We start from the raw sequence: 25,221 nt of genomic DNA, 5'->3' as shown, positions 1-25,221 counted from the left end.
ACAAAAACACGATATAAAATCGGGCAATACTTTTGAATTAAATTTAAAATGTGAGACGTGTATGTGTAACACAACAGTGCTTTTTCTGCAAAACTATAGAATAAAAAACACTCGCTGACGTAAAATGGTGGTGTTGTAGGCCTAGTTCAATTTCATTGCAAAAATAACACAGTGACAAAAAATTGTTACTAAAAAACAAGCTCGGCAAATAGATTGAATGTTCCATCACACGCGATGCACAAATCATGAACTGGGTCATCGGGTTCCTCTGTCGCTCTCGATTAGCTCAGTTTAAAATCACTGTATCCGTTCCAATACCTCCAACATCAATATCGAATTTCCACGACCACCATTCGAACAGTCGCAGTGGTCCCATCTTGTCTGCGCTCTCCTCCATCATCCACAACCAGATCCGTAACAGATCGTCCACCATCCAACTTCAAAACCAATCTTATATCCATAAACTTCCCTAATTCCGGTGAATGTGCTTTGCTCATGCCGACACCACCCCATACAAATACCGAAACATATAGCGCGCGGCATTCTCTAGTGTCTTAGTCTAGTCTTTTCAAGCAGACACGTCCGCACCCGACGACGGCCGGGTAGGAATAGGATAAGATAGCATAAAATACATGGATAAAACAGGTAATAACCAGGATTCAAGGAACTCGAGAATTAGAAACATCTCCACGAATGATCATGTGCGAGAAGATTGCTGGACTCCTCGCCGCCGTAGGGTGGTTCACGTAACCGCTGGTCGATTACAGCTTCCTCTACCATCAAGCCCATGCTTCCGAAAAAACAAATAATTGGCTAACTATTCCCATACCCAACCTGGACTGGTAACCGGACGAGAGGCCGTGGTTTGCCATATTAAGCCGTCTTATCGGCTTTCCTCTCCTCCGGGATAAATTTGTAAATCCTATCCTATCCAATTAGATTCTTGAAATCTCTAAACGACGCCGTTCACGATAATTACAAATAGATGTGGCATCGTAGAAATACACAAGGCAGCTTCCGTGTTCCAACGGCACCGCGTGGTGGCGCCACTAATCAACAATCGTGTCATGCCTCTTTTCCTAGGCGTTCGCTGATACTGTGTTGCTGGTTTTTCTGTTGATGAAAAAACAGTTGAAAAGGTGGGTTTAAACATGGAATTTATGAGTATTTTTTGTCCACAATGTGAAAACGTCCTGATAGGATCGTATTTCATCATATTAAATCGCTGTACTGCTTCAATAAGCTTTGAATTTTATGTTTTCTCTCGGGCTGCCCTGTCAATAAAACATTCCAGCCTTACTTAATTCATTTTCACTGTTAAATCAAAGAAGAATGACCAGACTGTATTGATACACTTGTTTAGAATGTTTTTGTCGATCTATTTTATTACAAAAAAAGACTAGGCTAACAGCAATAGTCGATAAAACAAAAGGCTTGAGAACAGCAGAAGCAATCATCTCCAATTTTAGCTAGATCACTGGACCAGTTCAGGGGATGTTGCCCTGCCCCTGGTGTATGAGCATGATGTGCCTAGCTAGCTAAAGCTGTCAAGTGCTTTTTGACCTCGAACTAATTTTGCCAAAAAACGACGCAAAATATCTTGAAATAACAGTTTTTAAGTCAGTATTTTAGGTAAGGTTATTCTGACTTGTCATGCTTCAATGAGTACAGGCTTAGGGTTTATATTACATTTTCAATTTTTTACATTTCATTCATTTTATCCTTGTCAATTTTTTCTACAAAAACTTGTACGAGTGAAACATTTATATATGCATCAATATTACAGTATTAGTATCCCACAAATGCCCCGGTATTTAATTCTTATATTACATATTTTATGCACTCGTTACAGGCACAATGGTTCAACGATTGAGATATCGTAGGCGTAACCCGTACAACACAACTTCAAATACAAGAAGAATCTCTAAAACACCTGGTGGACGTCTAGTATATTTACGAACAAAGAAGGTAAATTTCATCAAAGATTTTTTTTATGGAATAATAATTTTTGAGTGGTCTGAAAATTTGGGCAATGAAAGTAATGTCAATTCTATACTATAATAATTGTTTGTAGATATTTTTATTATAGAATTCTGTATTTTGAGCGGTCTAATTGGTGTATTTTGTTATAAATTTAAATTCTATTCCGAACTTCGACATGGATTTCATTGTAAAAATTATACAGAAGAAAAATGGTTATGAAATCATTTGACAGTTTGAGCAGTATATATGAATAAACCATATGAATTGAACCTTATTATTAGCAACAATATAGTAGCATTAATTTCCATAAGTATATGTAAGGGTCACAATCTGGATCTTCAGAATTTACAATAAAGATCTTCTTTGTTTAATTTTCCCAGTTTATCAACCCTTTTTTTCCGCTGTATACAATCGACTTTTTGTACCATTTTATAATATGTAATGACCAGTTAACCAAACGTACAAGGAACACCCCCAATATCTCTTTAAAAAACAAAGAAACATGTTACAAAGAAACGAAATTCCAAGCGCTCTTCTGAAAGAGCGTTACGTCACCTTTGCAGAAAAACTAGACTCAGCTTCGCAAGCGAAGCAATCAATGATATGTGAGAGCATGTCCACGATAGTTGTCTGGAATCTTTGTTTGTTTATTATGTGCGCGAAATTGTTTCCCGCTTGTTCAAATGACTTATTTTTGAAGTAATGACAAATACTTTCGTGTATCTCTAAGCTTTGAAATACCTACACAAATAAAATTCACTTAGTAGTAAAATAAAAAATTTACAAAAAAAAAATGTTGACAGATCAAGCACGGATCATAGTTGGATGCTCAAAATGATTTAGTTAGTGCGGAATACTTCACAAAACATGAACATAAAATAGTCCGAAAATAACTATTATGAACAAGGATGGTAGTACGAATATATTCGTCATACGGAACAAAAGAGTTAACAAATCAACTCTGCTCATTTCAGGTTGGCACAATTCCAAAATGTGGTGAAACAAAAAGAAAATTATTTGGAATCAAACCAGGCAGGCCCAAGCAGTTGATGTCAAGAACACGTCGTCTCAAGACCGTTACTAGGTGGAAATTTGTTTTCAATAATTCAGTGCTCAAATCTAGTTTAACTTAAGGCACTACTTATTTTTTGTGTCATCTAAATGCAATGACTGGTAATTGTCATCAACAAAAAGATGACAGACTGGACTTTCAAACACTTTTTTTAAAGATGTTGCTATCAGCAGTTGGAACTGGCATGTTTTTATTGACAATTGAGTTCATGCGACATCCTTTTGCTTGTGGTAATGATTTCAGACAAAATTTTCTCAGGTTCTTGAGGTATATCCACCTTTCGTAATCAAATTGTAAATATTGTTTAAATTAAAAACTGATTGTCAACTATTTTTTTATGTGAGAATTTGATCAATGCAAATAAAAAAGCACTCCGAAGTGAAGGAGTCGCATCTCCAAACTCTGGTCGATCACTGAAATACCAACAGCTAATAAAATTTATATAAGCTAATAATTTACACTTATTACAGGACATACGGTGGATGCTTGTGTTCAAAAGCACTTCGTGAAAGAATTGTTCGTGCTTTCTTGGTCGAAGAACAGAAGATTGTTGTCAGAGTATTGAAAGCTCAACAGAAGAAATAGATATTAACTTTATCTATTATTTTTTCTGTCATTACGAGACAACAATAAAAAACTGTTAAACCTGGTTTTCCCAAATTTTTGTAGGGCTGAGTAGATAAGAATAATCGGATGTTTTATGGGGGCAAGAATATGTTATAGCAGCAACCCATCGAGTGAGATGACTTGGCCAGAAATAGACTCGTGTTGGGTCAGTAGGATAATAATACTGACTTTGGGGGAGGGGAGTTGGATTAAAAAAATTTACAATAGACTCTTTTGATTCTGCAGATCGTAAAAAATTTTGACTCCAGCAAAATGAAAACTTGTGTATGCAAGCAAGCCTTGACTCATTTCATCATCATTGAAAGTCTTAATTTCATTCATCAAAATTGGACTGCAGCAGAAACAAGCTAAGATCCAAATTGAGAATCACCAGGTGTATATTTTCGCAACCTCACACTCGCTAGCATTTACAACAGCAGTTTAGGGAGCCACACCACCTGCATTCGGTTACCTTATTCAGAAAAACAGGCTGCTGATTGGGATTTTAAGTATTATGTACGGGTATACACCAGCTAATCTTTCAATGTCTTCCGCAGTTTGAATATCGAGACTGGTATATGTTGGGTTTGTTTATTAAAAACATTACATAAAATATACAAAAGGCAACTTTTGTACACTCTTATTAACCGATGCTAAAATCAGCTAAAGGTATTCACACATGAGAAAATATTTTTCATACCAAGAAATGCTAGTTTCAAAGAAATATTGAACACGAACCTATGGACTGAGACGTGTTGATCAAGAAGTATACAATCTTTGTTAACATCTTAAAAACCTAGTTTGTTGCAAAAAAACATGATATGTTGTATGCTATAGGAATTGGGGATACCAGATAATATAATATTCGAATGTTGCAATTAGTATTTGTATACTTCTAGTTCCCTGATTGGTGGAGAATCGGAAGAGAAATAAACTAAGACAGAATGGTGCAGAACGAATATAAACCACAGAAATTTTAACGAAAATACCATAATGAGCCATAAACACAATTATAGCATAAACAACTTCTATTTAACAAGTACTTTGACTTGGTCTCCCATTTCAAGGACGTTTTGACTCCAGCTCCAAACCACAAGAAATTTAAATTTGAAAAAACTGTATGCAAGCATTCCAAAATTGACTGTTAGGAATTCAGACCCCAATCCCAGGAATTTAGATTCCAGCACCTTGGTCTGGAGTATATCACTTGTCTTACGAGGAGTCCTACTTTTATTTGAACATTCGGGGGTCGGAATTCCACACTTCATGGTCAAAGTTATGAACTGGAACAGGCTTGCCTAAGGGAGAGTTTTTGAAGCCAATTTTTTTTCATCTTTTTTAAGTAAAGTTTTGTTACCCATTGTTAAAAATAGAGCATTGAATGGAACTTAACTCCGAAACCGGCCTCTGCTTTCCGACGTCCAAATATTGTGAAGATTCAGAATTTGTAAGACCCGAATCTGGAAGAACCCAATTTTGTTTCACATAATCTCCATTCAAAACTAAAACGATTAAGCCGCTAATGGACTTTTCTAATTTAAGCCTGAAACATTTAAAAACATGGTTGGTCAAACTTGATGATGAACAAAAAAATGAATGTTTCATGATGAAATAGAAGCTGATTGTATAGCAGCTATGTAGTACGACTACAACAAAGTAGAATGGCTAGCATATTGATTTTTTTCTTCTTGCTGGGCCAGAATATAGGTAGAGAGCAGATCAGAGGACCGGTCATGTATGATCATCAACGAACTGTTGAGCATGAGACATCAACGCTTCACCTTCTAATTCAGGAGTATTCTGAAAATGGGAAAATGGCCTTGTGAGAATTAAATTTTTAATTCCTAAATAACATTGAAGTAAAATTCCGCAAATTCAATGATGAACTCTAATTAACATCTTTATTCTATTTGCCTGAGACCAAAAACGAGCGCATTCAGTTATATTTATCACCACTAATGATCTGGGCTAATCTGAAAAACATAGACAAATTCATTTTAATAGACACAAATCCCCAAAATAAGGACAAATTGGAAAAGTAGGGTAAGAGATTCCTGTATTTAAAACACATCAGTACTGGCTTCGGTATAATACTTGGGAAACAAATACTTGAGAAGAAATAAACCCATGATTCAAGATACATTATTTTTAAATAAAAAGACATATGAATATTTGTATTTTGTAACATGTTTTTACTAATTTTCCAACAATATATAGGCTGTCCATAAAGTCTTAACATTTTTTGAAATTGCAAAGGGAATTTATTGATACCATATATTGTTTTGGCCCTCACAGGACACCTTGTATAACTTAGAAAATTGCCTAATCGTAATTAAGAAAATCATTAATTTGAATAACCGTAATCAAAAAAATTCTACAATACATATCCTAATCGGCAAGCTAGGAATGGTGATGAGAACAACAATACATACTGAATCAACTTTCTTCAAGACATTGAGCAGTAATTTTCTGGCAGTTTCCAATTCCTTTTTAGCATTGGCTGCTATTGATCTTTGCTGATCAGCTTGTGTGCGAAAATTACTGACAAGTTTTCGAAGACCTTTTTCGTAATGATCAAAGAAATCATCCTGTAAAAATCAGTCAAGTTTTACTAATTTATCAATAAGTTTAGAAGACTTGAAAAATTTCAGGAAAATATTGCCTGGGAAATAGCTTGAGTTGAATGTAATTTATGAGAATGGAAGCACTGGAAAAAAAATCATTGACAAGTGGGAATCTCTAAACCTTTAAACCGTCAACAAAGAAATCCTGGTATAATATTTACAGTAGAGCTAAGCCACATTTTATTACTGGAAAAGATCACAATATTTCTAATTATATATTTCTAAAATTTCTAATTGTTAAAATAGACGGTAACAGCTAATGGGTCTAAAAAGCGTTGAAGCTACAAAAAATTGCTATGTATGAAACAAAAAGAAATTTTTGTTTTTACACATTTCAAAAAGGGGGTTCCAACTTTCAACAATTCCCCCCACCCTGAGTACGCATAAAGAAACTACAATGAAGCTTCTGATATAAGAAGTAATGAATTTTTTATTGAGCTGTTAATTTACCATTGGAAAATCGACGAGTTCTTGAAGAGATAAATTGTTGATTTCCTCTTTTGGCATTTTCCACTGAGGAGGGAGGAAATAACGAAGGCAAGTTCTGAAACAAATATAAAATGCTGCATAAACATGAGGTTTGTACAAAAAATTAGGAAATCCCACTGCGAAATTTAATTGGAGGGTATGACTATGCAAACAAACTAAACTGCAATTCAACAAGGATTTAGAGCAGGGGTGACGAATCTATTTGCTATCACGGGCCATTTTACCAGTCCAACAAAAATAGATGGATTGGAAATAGCATTGCAGGAATAATATTAATACTGGCGGTCCTGTTTTCTGTGTACAGTTTTCAAAAGTTTATGACTTCATGGCAAACATACACCGAATCGCCTGAATGCTTCGCGGGCCACACAAAATTCTTTGGCGGGCCACAGTTACGTCACCACTGATGTAAAGAATGAGAGCCGCGATATATCCAGACAAAAGGCCAGGCAATTGCAATGGTACATTAGCCTAAAAAGTTTTCATGATCACAGGTCACAGCATTCATAGCCAATTCCAGTTTATGCAATATTAGATTGTCCTAATAATGATACCGATTGGGTTTCAGCGGGACAAACTACTTATTCTTCTTTATGTTTTCGCACCAGTGGATTCGGATGCATAAATGCATGCAAGGACACTTAGCAAGAATAAATATAACAATTATAAATGATTGAAGAATTTTGCTTGCATTAATGTCCGGGGAGGTGTTATCTTTGTCTGACAAAAAGCTATGAAAATACATTTGTGTTAGTGTGCAGGAAGACTCTTGAATCACTTCAATTATTATGGTGCAAATGACACAACCCATTTCTAAACTCAATATTAAAAAGAGTAAAACGGAACCTCAGTTTTCCTAAAGCATTTTCATGTTGCTCGGTAACAAGTTGACCACCAGCTGGTATGTTTCCAGAATCTGTTGATGAGTGAGGAAGCTGTTCATTTGCTGGAATAAAATATGTTCAGACATGTTAATTGCGAACCACAAAGACAAAAGAGCTTAATAGGTCATAGGTCAAGGAAAGAACAATTGTTGATCTGTGGCCCGTTCCCAAGACTTTTCATGTGGCCCCGTTGATCTCCGTTGTAAATATTTTAATTGCATTGGTAGTTTGGGTCCCTACCAGATGAGTTAAAGCAGGGTTTCCCCAATTTTTTGGGGCGTGGACCCCTGTTCGTGAATCTCATCTTTGATGGACCCCCATCCTATGTCGTATCAATTTCTGTGCCTGACCTACGAAAAAGGATACCTTTTGATGAAATAAAACGCATTAAAGTCTGAATCAATACATACTGATGGTAAATACTGGATGGCTTACGGCAATGCGATAAGATTATAATTTATATGTCTCTCATAATATCGTTGCGGTCCCCTGTGCAGTAATCACGAACCCCAGTTTGAGAAACCCTGAGTTAGAGGTGACGAATAAAAAATAAGAATGGAATTCCAGTTTATCTTTTATTCTATTTACCCTTATAATGAATTCGATAAACTTATCAAATTATATTACTGGTACTTGGAGGTTAGATGGTCCAGTTTAAAAAAACCCTAATCTATACTTCTTACTCACATGCTGTCCCAGAAGCTTCTTGATTGTCATTATGCAATGTCATACCATTAGCTAGTTTGACGTCATTCACAAAACGTAGATGATCTGACCCTTCTTCCAACCACTTGTCAAATCGGTCCTGAATAAAAAATTAAATACACTTGGCCCCACTTTGCAACCAGGCTGTCAAAATTGAACAGAATATTTCATTTAGGTTCTTGATTACATTAATTTTTCACATTATTTCGAAGGAACGATGGAACTGTTATTTCAGCTCCACTGCATTATAAAAAGTCATTGATCAAAGAATGATCTTATTTACAGTGTTTGATATTGTTGAATTTCAGAAATAGCTAAAACATAAAAAAGCATACCTGTGGATGTTGATCAAACTTAATTCTCCATTTTGTAGGTTCTGATTTAGTAATTTTCGCTGAAACGATACGACCAGCCCTCCATTTCCCACTGATATCAACTTCAACCATTTGTCCGATAACTGTTTGAACTAAAGGAATCAAAAAATGCAAATTTGATGAATGATGCCTTCCATAAGTTATTTATTTGTAATCAACTCTCGGTGTCAGAAAGGAAAAAAACGTCTTCACACAAAATATGATATGGTGAATAGTTGATCACAATGATCAGTATATAATTAAATTTTTGGACATTTGTTGGAAGTATAACAACGTAATGATTAATTTAATTGTTTGCATGTCGTGTCAAGAAACACGAGCATGCTCGTTATTACACCTCAGTGGTTCAAAAATATCAATTACTGGTAGAAAAAACATTTAGTAAATTAATTCTGTGAATATCTTAAAAGAATATTTATAAAAAATCAGAAAATAACTTTACTTGGAGCGTCATCATCTTCATCCTCCAGATCTTCATCTTCTGATTCTTCATCTTGTTCGATGGCAGCCTGAACAAAGTGAATTGAATATAAAATAGAATAAAACGTTATATAAAGCTTTGTAATAAATTCATAAAAATATTCTATTTCTGTTCGGATATAATCTGAACTGTTTTAAAGAACCGTAAAGTTGGTGTAGTTTTTTAAATACATAAAATTTGTACCAATATCAACCAATATCATGATATGCACAATTTTCCACAAAGATCCAAATCAAAATAATACCAAAAGATAAATAAAAAGGGTCTTTTATGTGTATCACATCTCCACTCCAAGCAAGCAAGAAACTTGGGCAACTGAAATATTTTGAATGAACCAAAACTTTTTGTTTTGTCACAGCTTATAACAATGGGGTTTGAACCCAAGATGTACTGACTTTCTTTCTTGCCGGCATATATTCTTTACTTTGTCTTGATGTTGATGAAGAAACATGATTAGGAGTTGATATAACTGCAGAAAGTTTTCTTGGCGGGGTTTTGTAATTACTCGTGGGAGCAGGAGGAGGAAGTTTTCTCTTTATGGCTGAGTCCCCACGTCGAGATGGTGGTGGAGGAGGCTGTAAAAGGTTAAATAAGGCCGTAACGCTTTTATATGATTCCTATAAATGAAAGTTGAGAATCCCTGTTCTGACACATTGTTCACCCAAGACTGCAGGGTTTGAGCAAGAGTTCGACATGTTTTTACTGGGGTCAAAAGTCGAAATTTTGAATTCCTCGGAGATGTAGGAGTCCAAATTTTATAATTTCAATGGTGAGAAGGAATGAAAATTTTCTTCAGAAATTGGAAAAGCATTAAGATTACTAAGGGAAATTGTATACTCAATCTTATTATTATCAAAACTATATTTTCTCTGTGTTCAGAACTGGAGTCGGAAGTCAAATCCATTTTTTTTAAACCCAGTTAAAGTAGATTGCACATTATTACAGACTTCTCAGTTCTGCTAGGGAGACCTTCCAGCCAGGTGGCAGTTCTTTCATAAAAAGAAATTTGTGTGGTCCAATTTTACTTTGGGAATTTGCCAGGGGAGAAAAAGAGAAAATACAAGTTGAGAATCCCTGCCCTAACCCAGTACTCCACTCGGGGCTGCGGAGTATGGCATGCCTGGAGGCAAGAGTGAATATTTAATTCCCAGTAAGAAGTAGTTGTCGGAATTTCATGCTTTGAATGGTGATAACTGATAATAAACTTCCATTAATTTGAAACCAAAAAGGCATCAAGCTTAACAAGCATTCTTTGCAGTCAATTATTATAGGAGACTTATCATAAAATTTTAATTTTCTCTGAATTTGGAGCTGAAGTCGGACTCAGGACATTTATCAACCTGAAACCATCGTCGAATTGTTCTTAATTCGTAGTCGAAAGGCCCGATTTCATCTACGTCTCCCGCCCTACTTTGCTGTTCTGAAATTAAAAAATGGAAAACAACGAACCTCATCATCGTCATCATATTCCTCATTCTTGATTCTTCTTCTCGATGGTGCTCTGTATTCCTCTTCTTCTTCTTCTTCACTTTCGGAAGATTCCTGCGACCTACGACTAGATCTGCTTGACTGTCTTCTAGGAGGAGAAAACGAGACATCTGAAAGTTTACGTTGAGCATCTCGTGAACTGGATACGGTTTGAAGTTTCTGTGAATTGTAAAAAAGAAATATAATTTGAAACAACTGACACAATTATTAGTTTAATGCTGAAGCAAGATGTTCCCAAACTTTTCATACTGACGATATATTTTCTTCCTGTAGTTAAAATGATGGAAAGAAAAAATTTAAAATCAGTTGGGTGAGATTGTTGTTTGTGAACATAAATGATCATAATTCAGCTGATTGTCCAATATACCCAACCAGTTTTTGCTGACAACATAAATTTTTAAAACTTTACCGTTTTATGAATACAAGAAAATAAGAAATTATATAGAAAGTGGATTGATATATTGTGATGCACACAAAATTATCTTGGGACACTTACTTTGAGAAACACTGTCATTAGGGCTTTGCATGCTAGGACCAATATGTGCATTTATTTTTATCAAAAAGATGCCAAGACATACAAGTTATCTTGAAGCAATTGGAGTCCAAACAATAAAAATAAAAGTTAATTTCTAGAAACTCCACGAACACCACCAAGAATGAAATTTGGTATTCACAACATATTTGGGCTACAATAATATTATGGTATCGTTTTGTTAAAAAAAAAATTTTGAAGACAAAATAAATGTTCTAAAGACAAATAAACGTTCTGAAGATAAACAAAAAAAAAATAGTAACTAACCCTCCACTAGACACATATGAACTTAACTGCAAATTGGGTGAGTCTAATGGCTGAGTAGTAAAAGTTTTTTGAAAATGATCATACAAAATGGGATCAAGAAATCGGCTGGAGAAGAGTCAAGTAGCAATGAAATTTGTAGAATAGATAGACAGACAATCTGTAAAACTTACTGATATTTTATTAATTTCTTTCTGCATTTTGAGTAATTTTTCTTCTTTTTCCGCTCGTTTTTGTTCAATGGATTTGGTTTCTTTTTTAAATTCGCCTACAGGAATGGAAGGTTTTTCTTCTGCGCATTGACATTTATTACGTTTTAAGTCAGGATTCATTGAACAAATCCAGTTCTCAGGAGGTTCCTTTCCAATTGCACTGGACTGAAATGGCAATACCCTCCACTTTCGACACCCATCTATGAGAAAAATATTAATTCAAAAAATAGAGTATTTTATTTAAAAAGCAACAAGGAAATTCATTTAAATATAATTCATTTATCAACTGAATATTTCATAAATCTTATTATTAAGTGTTTTTCATGCATTCAATCTAAGCAAGGCTCTCACAAAGCAGACAGTAATATGCAGGGAGTTCTTGTTTTCAAAGAACTTGAAAGATGACCAAAGCGCAATAAATTGGGTGAACAATGACAAACTGTGAAGCAGTTCCTTACATATTCATGTTTACTTGTACATAATTCGGTTCGTGATGAAATATGTAATAATATGTTGCAGTGAAATAGTATTTCTCTCTCTGATGCTGATACTGACAGTTTCGTTAATTAACTATATATTAAGGCAAAAAGGTTCACATACTATAAATACAAAGACCTCTAAAAATAAGTATTAAACCTTTTGCTTACCGCATTGAATAACTTTGGGAATGTGCATCGCTCTCGCTCGTAAATATCTGGGATCATTCGATGGTTCATCAGACCAAGATGAGGACAAATATCCAAAATTTTCCCAAAAACTCATTACACCTTTTCCCTCGCTTACTTTTGATTCTCTCCAATAGCATTGCAGATGATCACCTAAAAATGATAAACGCTTGGATAAAAATCAAAAACTGGAAAGCGGGCAAACCTATTGAATATTCAAACCATTTCCACTTTTTTATAAGGTATTATTAATTATGAATTCTTGATTTTAGGAATAATGTAAAATGGTTTAATGAAAAATTTCGAAGAATTCACTGCGCAAACAAAAAGGACTTCTTTTAAGGTTGGGAAATCTCTAAAATATAGAAAGTCTTAATTTATATTACATTCAACATTCCAACAGGTAAGTTTGAATTAGGAATGCAAAGTCAGCTGAAATTTACCCTACTTCCAAACTGTATAAATAACTCAAACAAATGTCTTTTGACAACAAATCTAGAGTATATCTTTTTTTTTTATGTTGTGATGCTAAGAAAACATGAAAGCTTTTTCGTTTCCTGTCTGGAATTTGAAATTTGACTACCACAATAGGAAGTTTGAAATCAGACCTCATAGTATTCAAAACTTCACTCCCGATTGTTTGGCATTTGGAAATACAAATCAGACTCAAACTCCAGTATCTAATACAAGCACATCGTTCGTCACATACTTCGCTGTTAAAAAATGTTCAAAAAAACTCACCCATAGCCTTCAACATATGCATGTACTCTTTGTTGTCGGCAAAATTTTGTTTATTATGAGTTGGTTCCAGGACAAGATATGGAACATTGACGACTCCGATAACACCGGAACAATTTCTACAAAAATCAAAAGAACAATGGTAAAACATATGAACATGAGATATAATAAGATGGCCACATGAATCGAACATAATAGTGGCTGGTTGTAAAGATCCTCGGTCGTAACATGAATAAAAAGTATCAACTTTCGCAGGAAAATCTTTAAAGAACAAATGTTATATCAAGGCGAAAATGATAAAAACTAGCATGTTTGAGCTGAAGTGTACGACCTTGTGGAACGATATGGAAAAATAGCTTGCAACAAAACCAAAATATTCTTTATGAATTCATTGATAAAGCTCTCAAACTATCCAACTTGACATTGCCTACTCAAATTATTACACCCTGGACGAGGTGGTGTACATGGGGTTTGAAGCTAAGATTTGAACCTAAACTTGGTGGCAAGGTTCTTTGCCCATCTTGCCCAATTTTGCCCATCTAAACTGGCGGGCCATGTAAGTGCGACGTAAAAAGTTAAATTTTATGAACAATATTTAGTGTTACAAGAGCAAAAGTGAAAAACGATAAGCCTCGTGCCAAAACTTAATTTAATCGCAATCTCAAATTCCTTAAGCTATTTTTTAGCCAAAACAACAAAATTTGAAACTTAGTTTTGTCCCCATAACAAGAAAGTCTGTGGCAATCTGAAATACAACTTTCACAGACTACGAACATATTCTAACAAGCCTATTGCACCAAAGGAAAAATTTATGGCAGCGTCATCAGGCAAGACTGAATCACCCAATGGTACGCGGGGCGGAGTTTGCCTATGTCAGGTTTAAACACTCACACTCCTCCATCAATCTGTGGTCCGACCCTCTCGTACATTCGTATCAGTCTGTTGCAGTTGTAAATAAACATTCCGTAATATTTTCGATTTGTAATGTTGAAACCAAATATAAAATCCAACGTCTTTGGTTCTTTTAGTGACCTGAAAAAATGACAATGCACATTACTGTATTGTGTTCTAGGAATGAAGCTCCAAACAAGCACGCACAGGCCTATCGGAAAAATAAATTAATTTTCTTCTTCCATGTAGATGTATCACACTGTTAACACCCCCTAAGACAGCGGTTCCCAAACTTTTGGGGCGCCAAATTATCAGGGGAAAATACTCGCAGCTCACTTGCATGAAAAAGATATGCTACTCTATTGTAATCATCACTGCGTAGTTCATGTCCTTTAACGTTAGTAAACATGTATACCTCAGGAATGAAAATAAAGTTCATATCTTTTTCCTTATTTTAAGCAGATAAATAAACTGCAGCAAGTGGTGTTTACATCTATTGTTACGTAACAGAGACAGACAGACACTATGTGACAGAAAATAAACAACATGGAATGAATTTATTGATTCCTATACACAACATTTAAGAATGGAAGCAATAAAACTTTTATAATAAAGACAATACGTAAAATTTCAAATCATATTTTAGTTATGTTTAACACGAATTTTCACGACAAACCTGACAACTTGCTGCACAGCACACCTTCTGGGAATCGCTCCTCTAAAAAGTCAGATTCACTGAATCTCTGGAGTATTGAGAAAATGATATAGCAAGCAAAAAGTGGATGGATCATTGTGCTTTCACATGAATGAACCAATCGATGAAAAAAGTCACAATAAGGATGCTATTTTTGCGATTTTGCTGACTGTACAGGGGCTGATATTTCCCCCTAAATTTCGTAGGTGTTTATATTTCACAGGCAAAAATTCATACGATGTTCAAGCATTTTTTTAAACATTTCATACGACATAAATCGTGTCCATATATTTGAGAATAATTTTTCTTATTGTTTTCTTAATTTAAATCCAACTTACGCTTTTTTCTTTGTCCAATCATCCCTCAATTGATTAACCTCATTTTTCAAAAGTCTAGATTTTTCTTGCTTATTTCTTAATTCGGCAAGTTCGGCTTTCTTAGGATTGGCTTTGATTGACACCTGACAAAGTGTATGAAAATATATAATCCAGCATAATGCCAATTGGACCAGTTCAAATCGAGAAAAATTTCGGGCAATTATCAATTCCAAAATTTTCATTTTATTATTACACAAGTCTTCAATCATACAGAAATGATATGAACGGTGTTCAATGTATTGGCACACTACTGACTTACTTTCTTTTCTTTGTCTTTACTGTCACTTTCTGCCTCTCTCCATCTTTCTTCAGCTAAAAAGAGATACAATTTCAAAATTATGAATGTGACATAAGATAAATTTTGATAAGATAATCTGATAGTTGCATATACATGCCATAAAGAAAAATTGGCGTTCCAGAAGTATGTATACCAATATGGAGATAACTAATTTTGTTCGCCTGCTTTACATCAGGTTGTGTAAAGGAATGTAACCTATGGGCAGGGGGTATATTCACTTGGCTAACACAGGCAGTCCCCGAACCTTAAATAAAATAGAAAAAATCGGAATAAAATCATGGCCTAACCCTAACCTGGTACAAACACTACCGGAGTACCAAAAAATTTACCACGCAAAGGAATTCTTCCTCAACAACCTATCAATCGATACTTAATTTCAACAAGGCTGTGGTGAAACCTCAAATCCGGAATACCTCCATTTCCAATGAAAATGAGATCAGGTCAAACTCTGACTTCACAGAACTGAACTGATAAGGCACACGATTCAAATCCAAATTTAACAACAATTAAACAACATGCCTATATTAAAAACAAACCTAATTTAAATTCATTTTCAGCTTTTCTAACTTCATCTTCTGACCTTTTCTTAAATCTTGTTGAAGAGTATTTGTACGATCTATTAGGAAACAATAGAAATTTTTCATCAAATTTTTTCTGATTAGTTATCATAAAAGGCAAAAATTCAAATTAAAATTTCAAATCAAGTCCCATCATCATAGCAATTTACATCAGTACCAAGTAAGGTCTAAGCTTAACACCAATTTTTACCAATAAGATGGCACACTGGCAAACTAAAAATGGCACAATATATACAAAAATAGCACAATTAAAACAAAATCTTTAGGGAAAAAAGTGTTGCCTTGAAAACTGATCCATCCTTGAAAACTGATAATTTGAAATTGAACAGCCCATTGGTTACGAAGAAAAACAATTTTTTACCAGCAACAATAATATTGAATATGATTCCAGTCATGTCCAATAAATATAGTGAGACTAGTAGTAGTAATTGAATAGCGTGCATAACTTGAAAAATACAAAAAAATATTCTAGACATTCCTATCTTACCAACCGAGAAGCAATCTAACAGAACTTACTTGGGTTTATATAGACAGTTTGCCAAACGTTTCGTTCGAACTTTCTTTCCCTGGATATAAACTTTCATCCTCGGATCGAGATATAATATTGATACGTATGCTTTGAAAGATACTCTTTCAGGCCAATTGCTGGATGGAAAGACAATTATAGCTTAGTCATAGAAAAGAGATGATTACCAATTCACCAGTATTTTAAATTAATTTATTGTTTTGTGTCTGTCGTAGAACCAAACCTGAAAGGGCAGAATTCAAATACTCAAAAAGCATCAATTACAATTTTAAAATGAATGTCCAGAAATTAAGGTTTTCTAAAGATTCGAATTAGCAAAAGTAAAGAAGCAAACTTTTTGCATAAACTTTTGTAAAAAATTTTGCTTCAGAATAAATGTATTAATTGAAAATTAACAAAGATTATTTCATTTATAAAATTTTACAAAGCGGATAAAATGGAAACTTGGAAATTCAGTCTGCTCTGACCTTCCATAATAACACTTAGTTTTGTCTTTAACGCATTTTCAGCATTTTATTCATCACATTTAATCACAGTCAGTGCAGTTTAAATTGATATAGTCATCGAAATAGAAGGACTTTGTTTGGTCATGGGCTATGTGGCCCCCCAAGGGGACCAATGGTGGGGTTTGACAAACCCTCAACTACAAAGACCTTATCAAAGTCAGACGTAAAAAGTCACCTTTTGTCTTCTTCATCTATCTCTGCCATTCTTATGTCTGTTGGATCAGTTAAAACATCAAGTTCTGGATTTCCAGAATCAAGAAGTTTCACATTGTAGAGAACAATCAATGTACCTGTGAAAATCATTACGAAATATATTTGATATCCAGATTGTTTGTCATTTTTTAGTGAACATAACTGACAAACTGTTTCCTTGACAGTGCTAACTTGGTCTTTTCAAGTCCAATGGCAACCAGTAACTAATTGGATATCTGTATTATTTCTCAGTATCCTCACCCAGGGTATAATTGGGGGCGCTCCAGAAGTATGTGTACCAATATGAAGATAACTATTTTGTTCGCCTATTTTACATTAAGTTGTGTAAAGGGACCGGAAGCCTATGGACGGAGAGTATATTCACTTGGCTAACACAGACAGACCCCGAACTCGTAATAGAACTAAAATAAGGAAAATCATAATAAAATTAAGGCCTAATCCTAACCTGGTACACACACTACGGGAGTTCCTAATTGAACACAATTCATAAAGTTAAGATCCTTACCATATAATAGTGACTGACTGTACAGTGCCTTATTCAGAGAGTACGTGCAAAAATCACTTGGTAATTAATAAAACATACGAGAGACCGCTTGTTACAAAATATCACTTAATTACAGTGATCAATTTTCAAGGATTTGTCCGCAACACTGACGTGGGAACTGGATAAATTTCTATACTAATATTTATAGAAGGACTCCAGCTTAGGGCTGACTAAAAATTCCACATCAGATCAGGACATCACACTGATAAAAATTTGGATCCGACTCCAACTCATGATATCAAAAAACAAATTGTGATGACAAAGCCTTTGTAGATTGTATGTTTTCTTTGATCCGTTGTTTAGAATGTTTGGTCAACTCTTTGAGATTCTATTCGAAATTTGGGTTCTGATGAATCAAAATTTCAACCCCAGACCTTATCCAGAATACCATGTAATTGCCTCAGTTCACCTGTTCTGTCTTTAATACTGTCAAACTGTTTGATGACTTCTCTCTCTGTTTTAAATGGTGAATATTTTTTGATCAATTCTATCTCCATGTCGTACTGAGAATAGAAAGATTGTAATCAGAAGAAAAAGATAACTAGAGCAGAATTCAAAGTTGAAAAAAATCTATTCGAAGCAGCAATTTACATAGCTGATCACTGGGTTTGTAAAAAAAAGCGGGCAAAATAGCTTGATAAAATTACTCATGGTTAGAGCAATATATCCAGAACTAACAAAACTTGAGATAAAATACCATATGTCTAAGAATATTTGAAAAAAAAAGTACGGTAACAGCCTTCTAGCACAGGGGTGTGCAACCTTCAATAAAGGAGGGCCAGATACAAATAACAGGGTGAAACTGCAGGCTGCACCTTTATTTAATAAATGATTTCTGATAGTTGCAGGCGGGCCGCACAATTTTTTCTTGTGGGCCGCATTTGGCCCACAGGCCGCAGGTTGCACACCGCTGTTTAGCACATTGTTCCATCTCTATATACTGAAAATTGAAAATTAATTGCACCTTTAGCTGATGGGAAGAGCAGTTTTTTCCCCCACACAACCCTAACAAGAACAAAAACCATTTTGCAAAATGATTTGTGGGTCAACTTCAACTTCTTGCCCAAAAATGGAATATCCAATTCCAAACCTTAGCTTTTCCTCCGGTATCATAAATAGGTTTCCTACTGTCAGCATCCCATACTGGCATTGGAACAATAATGTTTGAAATTCTTTCTCTGTTGAGAAATGTTCTTGACAACATCAAGCAAGTGCACGATCTTCCCCGTTTCGAAAATAACATAAAATCGTTTCCAATCCTCATAGAACCTCTGTAAGTAGAGAAATGGAGAGATGTTTTATATAAATAAGCATAGAGGCTGTATGTCTCAGAATAGAGTACTGGTTAATACGAACATTGCTCAATCACTGTTCATCAAACCATGCAACATGTAAATAATTTGATAGTTATGCTAGAATGAAATACTCAGTATGCAGAATAAAAATCCATATCTCCATATATAGAGTTCAAAACAAAGATGTTGATTTTTTTATGGTGTTCATGGTGCCGAATAAGGCTCTATACAAGCAAATAATGATATGTAAAGAGCTAGATTTTTTTGGAGGACTGAAATCTTTTTTGTTCGGCATTGCATAATTATGATCTTGCTCTGAATAAATGACTGATGCCTCTTATTTGCTACAACAACTGTTTCAAGGCTGACTCTGTAACATACTGCATAATTTCGAGGAAAAATCTAATAAAAACACTCACGACTTGAGACCATTTCCATATTGCCCAATCATGTTATCACTGGAAAGTCGTTTTGAAGAACGACCGAATTGTACTATGTTCGCAACATCATTTGAATCCATTCCTAATGTTGAAAAATATAATACAGTAAGATTAGCAATATTGCATATTGAAAACCAAGCATAACCAAAAATAATGGCCTATTCAAAGCCAGAAGATATCTAAAAATCCTATCTAAAGTGAAAACATATTTGTTCATGAATATTGGGTCTGGTATTACTGAATACAATTTAATATCATTGTGTAGTCAAGGAAACTTTATGTCTGACTTTTTCAAACTTAATGGCCACTGATTGAAAAAAAATTGAAGGATCCAAATTTGGATGACAAAATATTTGCCATACGCAACCTTTCTTTGTTGGTTGAGAATTAATGCCTTTTGAGTTTCTATTCAGCTCCGAATGTTAAATTACATCATGTTTGAAATAGTTACCAAACATATTTATCTACACTAGTAACGTATGGTAGGGCAAAGAACTGCTGCATGATAAAAGAAAAAGTGAAGCTTCAAAGCATGAAAAAGGAATAAAATTTATTTTGTATTTCAGTTCATTATTTTTCAGTTTGTAGTTTGAAAATAAAAACGATTAGAAATACCTTCTCCGTCATCGAGAAAATTGAGAGTGAATCCACCTCGAACATCTTCATTTTTTGTTGTGAAAACATTTATTTTTGTAGCGTCCGCATCTCTTGCATTATCTACTAGCTCAGCAAGTGCCCCAAAAAGAAACTCATGAGTTGTCCTGAAAAAAATTGAAATTTTCAATGATGCATTGGATTCATAAGGCTGTAAGAAAATCAAAATGAAACGAATGATCTAAATACAGTACGGCACAGTTCTGACATTCCAAGAATAGCCCCCACATTCTAACATTGAAAGACATCAAATATAACAGTAAGTGCAGATCAACCCTTTACAAAGCAGTCTGTGTCTTCGAATCGGTTCAAAACGGCACTGCACAACAAACTAAAAGTAGGCGATCAAAACAAGTCACCATCGGAATCTCGGAATAAAATATCGCACTCTGAAGAAAAAAATTCTGAAATTTTATCTTAACCTTCGAGACAATTCTGGTCACATGATCGATTTCAAATTATTATTGAGACAATCATCTCGCGCGATTTGGTGACCTGCCGCTATGCTAGATGCCCTCAAAGCAGATCCAAGTAGAGTTTGTTTCAATAAACCAAATGGGTGGGCATCTTGGAATCGGAGAACTATGCCCTACTGAAATATGGCAGTACATCTATGTAATGGCTAGAATTAAAAGAACATATCTTGAATCTCTGAATCCCACTGTCACGAACTAATGAGATTCCAATTTAAAAAGTAGCATCAAAAATCCACCTCAAACAAAGTAAAAGTGTAAAAAAACATAGCAACTAGCATATTTCGGTATTTAATGATAAATCGGTACTTACGAGTTTGCATGAAGGTAATTCTGATCCAAACTTGCACGTGTTAAGCTGGGATACAATTCATCCATTGTGTTGTTAACTTAGCCTATACCGGTACCGGCTGACTGGAATGGTCTACCGAAGGGCCGAAAGCTATCTAACGTCTGAACGTTACGGTAGCTGTTGCCAAGATCCCACGTCTACAAGCAATATTGTTAAGTCACATTCAAGAAAAATATTAGATAAACCTGAGTAAAATAATTTAACTATCGGATGAAGAACCAATTTTCCAAAAAGTCGGGGGAGAGACCGGCAACAACACCGCGATAGTGGCGATACAGCAATACCAGAATACAGGCAACAGGTCAACAATGCGCCAGTACGTCGCGCAGTGTGGCGATGCTCCTCCCGCTGATTATGTTTAGAATGTAAACTGCTGACTTTAACAAAGAAATATATTGTATCATTTATTATAAATATTTTTTAGAAAAAACATAACGAAAATATGTAAAATAAACATAAAACATGGTTGAGCATAAAAATTCCTTCATAAGCCCAGGAAACAGAAATATATCCATCTGCAGATAAGTCCGTTTATTTCTGAAAAATATTAGGGGGGCTGTCTCTAGTGGCCATTTTACGGAATCATGAACTCGTAAATAGAGCCAGGATTCGGGTGGGCTTTCGTGATGAGACCAGAGGCATTATATAACCTAGTACAAGAAACGCGTGCTAGACGTTACCAAACTAGGAAATAAGAGAACTAATAGGTATTTAATAAAGTAACGCTGTTGAGCGTAGTAAATTGAATCTTAGTGCAAAGTATATACACAAAAAGTAATACGTCCATAATGTGTTATGAGCTTTGCTGGAGAGCATGAAAATCTCAACGTTTCTAAAACAGTGTGACAGCGAGTGAGGCCCGAACCACCATGAACAAAATGAACCTTCATATACCACTTACATGCAACCATAATTCTTCATTCTGTTGTCTGGTATCATTTTGCTCTCAGGACAAATGCCGGTTCTCACTTTTATAGTGAATGCCTTCAGGCAATTCAATTCCCCAAAGATTTACTTCGCTGTCTAGTCAAGTCAAGTTTATTTTTTCAGCCAATAAAAAAGGTAAGTTTCACGCAAAATACGAAGGGAAAAGATAAACACACACTTCAACCGAACTCACCGCACGGTCGTCTGAAAGCACATCGCCGCTCCTTCGTTTTACTGTCCATCTGTCCCGCACAAATTTCACATGTTGTAACATATTCTCATCCATTTCGAGACCAAAGAATCCGACTGAGCGTCGAATTAAAATAACAAATGCCTGAAGAAATTGTTAGGGAAGAGGATTTGGAACATTGCCCCGGATAATCAAACAAAATTACCATCACGTAGTGTAAGTAGTTTCTAATTACAACGGTGTTTGCTGTCTAACATATCACTCTCTAATTGAAAACTTTTCAAATGCCTTTACATGAACTCGAACCCACGGTGATTGTAATTTGTCTCCGGTCTTTCTTGTCGTAGGCGAAAGACGGCAGCGTCTATGTTTCTAAATTGCGTCCCAATGTAATTTCAACAGAAGTTACTATTAACCACCATATTATCCACAAACTCTGATTTATAACTGATGCAGGATTCCTATGTTAGGAGTCTCTTCTCCCTTTGCACGATTTGACATATATTCAACCTAAGCCATTCAGATATTGAGTTGGTAATTGTCTATGTATACCTTATCAAGTTTCACAATCGAATGGCATAATTCTAAGTAATAGAACACGAAAGAACACTTAGGCCTATACATTACTATTTTTTTTCAAAAATATGGGCTTGTTTTATATCAAATTCTTTTTGTATCTTTTATGAAATACCCCTTACATCGCAGTGAAACTGGGCCGCAATGTTGCGTTCTGGCAATTGCGCACGCTGTCGGAATAATAATTAAGAAAAAAGTATTGCTTTAACTTTTACCTCCATCGCACCAGTAGGCATATCTACACCAAAGCCGTAAGAGTTTAACAGGATTGTTCACCCGATATTTCAAGGAGACGCTTTGAGTAAAAAATAGTAAAAAAAATCACAAAACATAGCTCACGATCCTGCCACAATCCAAAGGCAGTCGTATTAGGGGACAACTCACCATCTAAATTTGGCAAACAAGTGCTTTAAATAATACCATAATGAAGAATATTCTTCAGAATATAGTTAGGCGGCTAAGGTTTTGTTTGTATCAATTCTGAAAAACACGCTGTTTTAAAACAAGGGCTTGTTTTGAATCGAATGTTTTCTGTATCCTTTGTATTTTTTCTTGAAATAAAACGCCGTGAAACTGATCATTTTCCGAGTGTCCATGCTAGATTGCTAGATTTTCATTTTGGCGAATTGCATAAATTAGTTGCAATTCATTTGACACTACAAATAAAACATTTTTCTGTAGCACACCTGTTTGTCTATCCCATTTGTGAAAATCACAATGAATGTTAACATTAGATATTGATGTCATTATAAAATTTATGTTTCAAATTTTCCTCCAAAATTCAGTGACTAGAAATTTTCTGATGACCTTATTTCTGAAATATCATTTATAATCCACGCTATTTTTTACATTTATTACTGAAATTATAAAAATGTTTTATTTTGTCATCTATAAGGCTATATCTCGGCTATATAACGGTTGAATTTTTGTGTTACAGCGAATTCAAATTTACTAAAATTTGTAGGGTGCGTTTGACAACACAGCATTATTGTCGGAGCTCCATGTCCCAAATGACCTAGAATAGCAACAATTTATTTGACGCCAAAGATTGTAGCATTTCTCTGTAATATGCTTTCTTCATTTTGTCATTTGCTAAAACCATAATTGTCGGCTATAACAAAAAATAATACAAACTGTTTATTTATTCTTTTATATAGACTCCACAAAATATTGACATATGGCGTTTCATAGTTTTCTGGGGCGCGATAGGTCACCATCTACAGTCCTAACGAGTGACTGAATCGACACCTTCTGGGTACTTATGAAAGCTCAGTAAATTATTCAAAAAAAATTGGTATTAAAACTATTTTACTTACAAATGAAATGTGACTACTCCGTTTATTTTGCAATGTATTGTATCACGCATAAATATTGTGTCATTTAGTTTCTTTTCTGGCGGTAGAGTCCACCCTCCATCACCGAGATTGAATTGCCCATAGCAGTGGTTCCCGAACTGTGGGTCACGAACCCGAGTAGGGTGAAGTTGCGTGAAGATTTTCCGGGATCGCCTAATTTATTTTAAACTCGTACACACTAGGATTTGAAAGTTGTGTTGGTCGGCGGGTATTTGTAAATGGAATTGAGGACAGTGCTACGAGCGCCAAGAATATTTTCCTTTTTATAGTTACACCCGAAAAGCGGTTGACTTTGGTCCTTATTTTTCCATTCATGAGTGACTGCAGGCTAAACCAAAAAAAGCACTTAATAAGAGAGAATCTTATGCAATCTGTAATATGTTAACATTGAACTAGAAATAAAAAAGACACTGTTGGAATATACCAATAGAAGCAATCATACTGTTTCCAAAGTGTTGCACGCTTTCATACAATCTACAACGTTTTATCAAGTCTGTCTATGTTTTGCCAAGGAAAAGTAGAAATTCTGATCTCATAGATTTTTACACCGTGGTTTTCATACGATGGCATGTGTTATCCGATCTTTTAATGATTCCCCGTTTTCCCGGCGCATTGCCGGACTCGTTCATTTATTTTATTCCAATGTCCACTGTTCACTTGCGATCGATATACAGGCACATTGTTCCCATTGAGATAATTAAATATAATACACCGACTTTTAAAGTTGCTGAACGTTTTTCGTAGTCGGGTTGCGAGTATCTGCAAGCTCTGATTTTAGTTCTGATGTTAGCATTTATTGTTTACGAAATATTGTAACCATTCTTCTCGACTCATGCTTTCTGTACTTCTACACTGGTTCCGTTTTCGTATATCAAAATGTGTTGTGACAGTTTATTTATTATAAACAAAATTATAGCTTAAGAAACTAAAAATGCATCTTAACCTAAACACGAGAACATACAGCATAATAACATTGATCACTAAGTATAGCCAACCTCAATCGGAACATCGTATAATCTAGTAGTTGTACTTGTAAGAGCTCCTAATGCAGTAAGGCGGGTGCAGTCTGTTGTTGCTTGACGATAATCAGTGATCACATTACAAAGAAGGATAATGCAATAATGGTGGAATATAAACGAAAGGATCACAAAGTGTAGCACAATGCAACAGGAATACCTGAATTTAATTCTCATATCATTCTCCCCGTCTATATTT

At 35.0% G+C, this 25,221-nt stretch overlaps 2 protein-coding genes across 2 annotated transcripts; one reads left to right on the top strand and one right to left on the bottom strand.

The window, feature by feature from the left end:
- Positions 1-999: 999 nt before the first annotated feature.
- Positions 1,000-3,704, top strand: LOC120342604 (large ribosomal subunit protein eL34-like). Its single transcript, XM_039411517.2, has 4 exons — positions 1,000-1,139; positions 1,853-1,968; positions 2,958-3,067; positions 3,526-3,704. The coding sequence occupies exons 2-4, from the start codon at positions 1,858-1,860 to the stop codon at positions 3,638-3,640; spliced, it is 336 nt and encodes a 111-aa protein (XP_039267451.1). The 5' UTR covers positions 1,000-1,139; positions 1,853-1,857; the 3' UTR covers positions 3,641-3,704.
- A 534-nt stretch (positions 3,705-4,238) lies between these two features.
- Positions 4,239-21,288, bottom strand: LOC120342348 (ATPase MORC2A-like). The gene is made up of 23 exons (XM_039411139.2): positions 20,920-21,288; positions 20,095-20,240; positions 19,459-19,561; positions 18,835-19,015; positions 18,154-18,247; positions 17,163-17,277; positions 16,472-16,600; positions 15,914-15,993; positions 15,339-15,391; positions 15,041-15,162; positions 14,009-14,149; positions 13,121-13,236; positions 12,362-12,532; positions 11,676-11,914; positions 10,668-10,865; positions 9,614-9,793; positions 9,180-9,246; positions 8,699-8,829; positions 8,346-8,463; positions 7,621-7,720; positions 6,736-6,829; positions 6,094-6,249; positions 4,239-5,461 (listed from the first exon to the last, which is right to left on the bottom strand). Exons 1-23 carry the CDS (start codon positions 20,982-20,984, stop codon positions 5,393-5,395), a joined length of 2,868 nt encoding a protein of 955 aa, XP_039267073.2. The 5' UTR covers positions 20,985-21,288; the 3' UTR covers positions 4,239-5,392.
- Positions 21,289-25,221: the final 3,933 nt, after the last annotated feature.

Source organism: Styela clava, chromosome 3 (assembly GCF_964204865.1).
Source record: "Styela clava chromosome 3, kaStyClav1.hap1.2, whole genome shotgun sequence".
Classification (NCBI taxonomy): Eukaryota; Metazoa; Chordata; class Ascidiacea; order Stolidobranchia; family Styelidae; genus Styela; species Styela clava.
The sequence above is the reverse complement of the archived record's forward strand: the minus strand, read 5'-3'. Positions and strand labels throughout refer to the sequence as shown.

What these genes read in the sequence shown, in the direction of transcription:
- LOC120342348 (XM_039411139.2), bottom strand. Translation starts at nt 20,984, where the DNA reads ATGGATGAATTGTATCCCAGCTTAACACGTGCAAGTTTGGATCAGAAT. An exon ending in TCCCAAAGTTATTCAATGCG is followed by an intron (nt 11,915 to 12,361) that starts GTAAGCAAAAGG and finishes TTTTTCTCATAG; the next exon opens with ATGGGTGTCGAAAGTGGAGG. An exon ending in AACTCGTCGATTTTCCAATG is followed by an intron (nt 6,250 to 6,735) that starts GTAAATTAACAG and finishes TGATTTTTACAG; the next exon opens with GATGATTTCTTTGATCATTA.
- LOC120342604 (XM_039411517.2), top strand. Translation starts at nt 1,858, where the DNA reads ATGGTTCAACGATTGAGATATCGTAGGCGTAACCCGTACAACACAACT. An exon ending in TATATTTACGAACAAAGAAG is followed by an intron (nt 1,969 to 2,957) that starts GTAAATTTCATC and finishes TGCTCATTTCAG; the next exon opens with GTTGGCACAATTCCAAAATG. An exon ending in CGTCTCAAGACCGTTACTAG is followed by an intron (nt 3,068 to 3,525) that starts GTGGAAATTTGT and finishes CACTTATTACAG; the next exon opens with GACATACGGTGGATGCTTGT.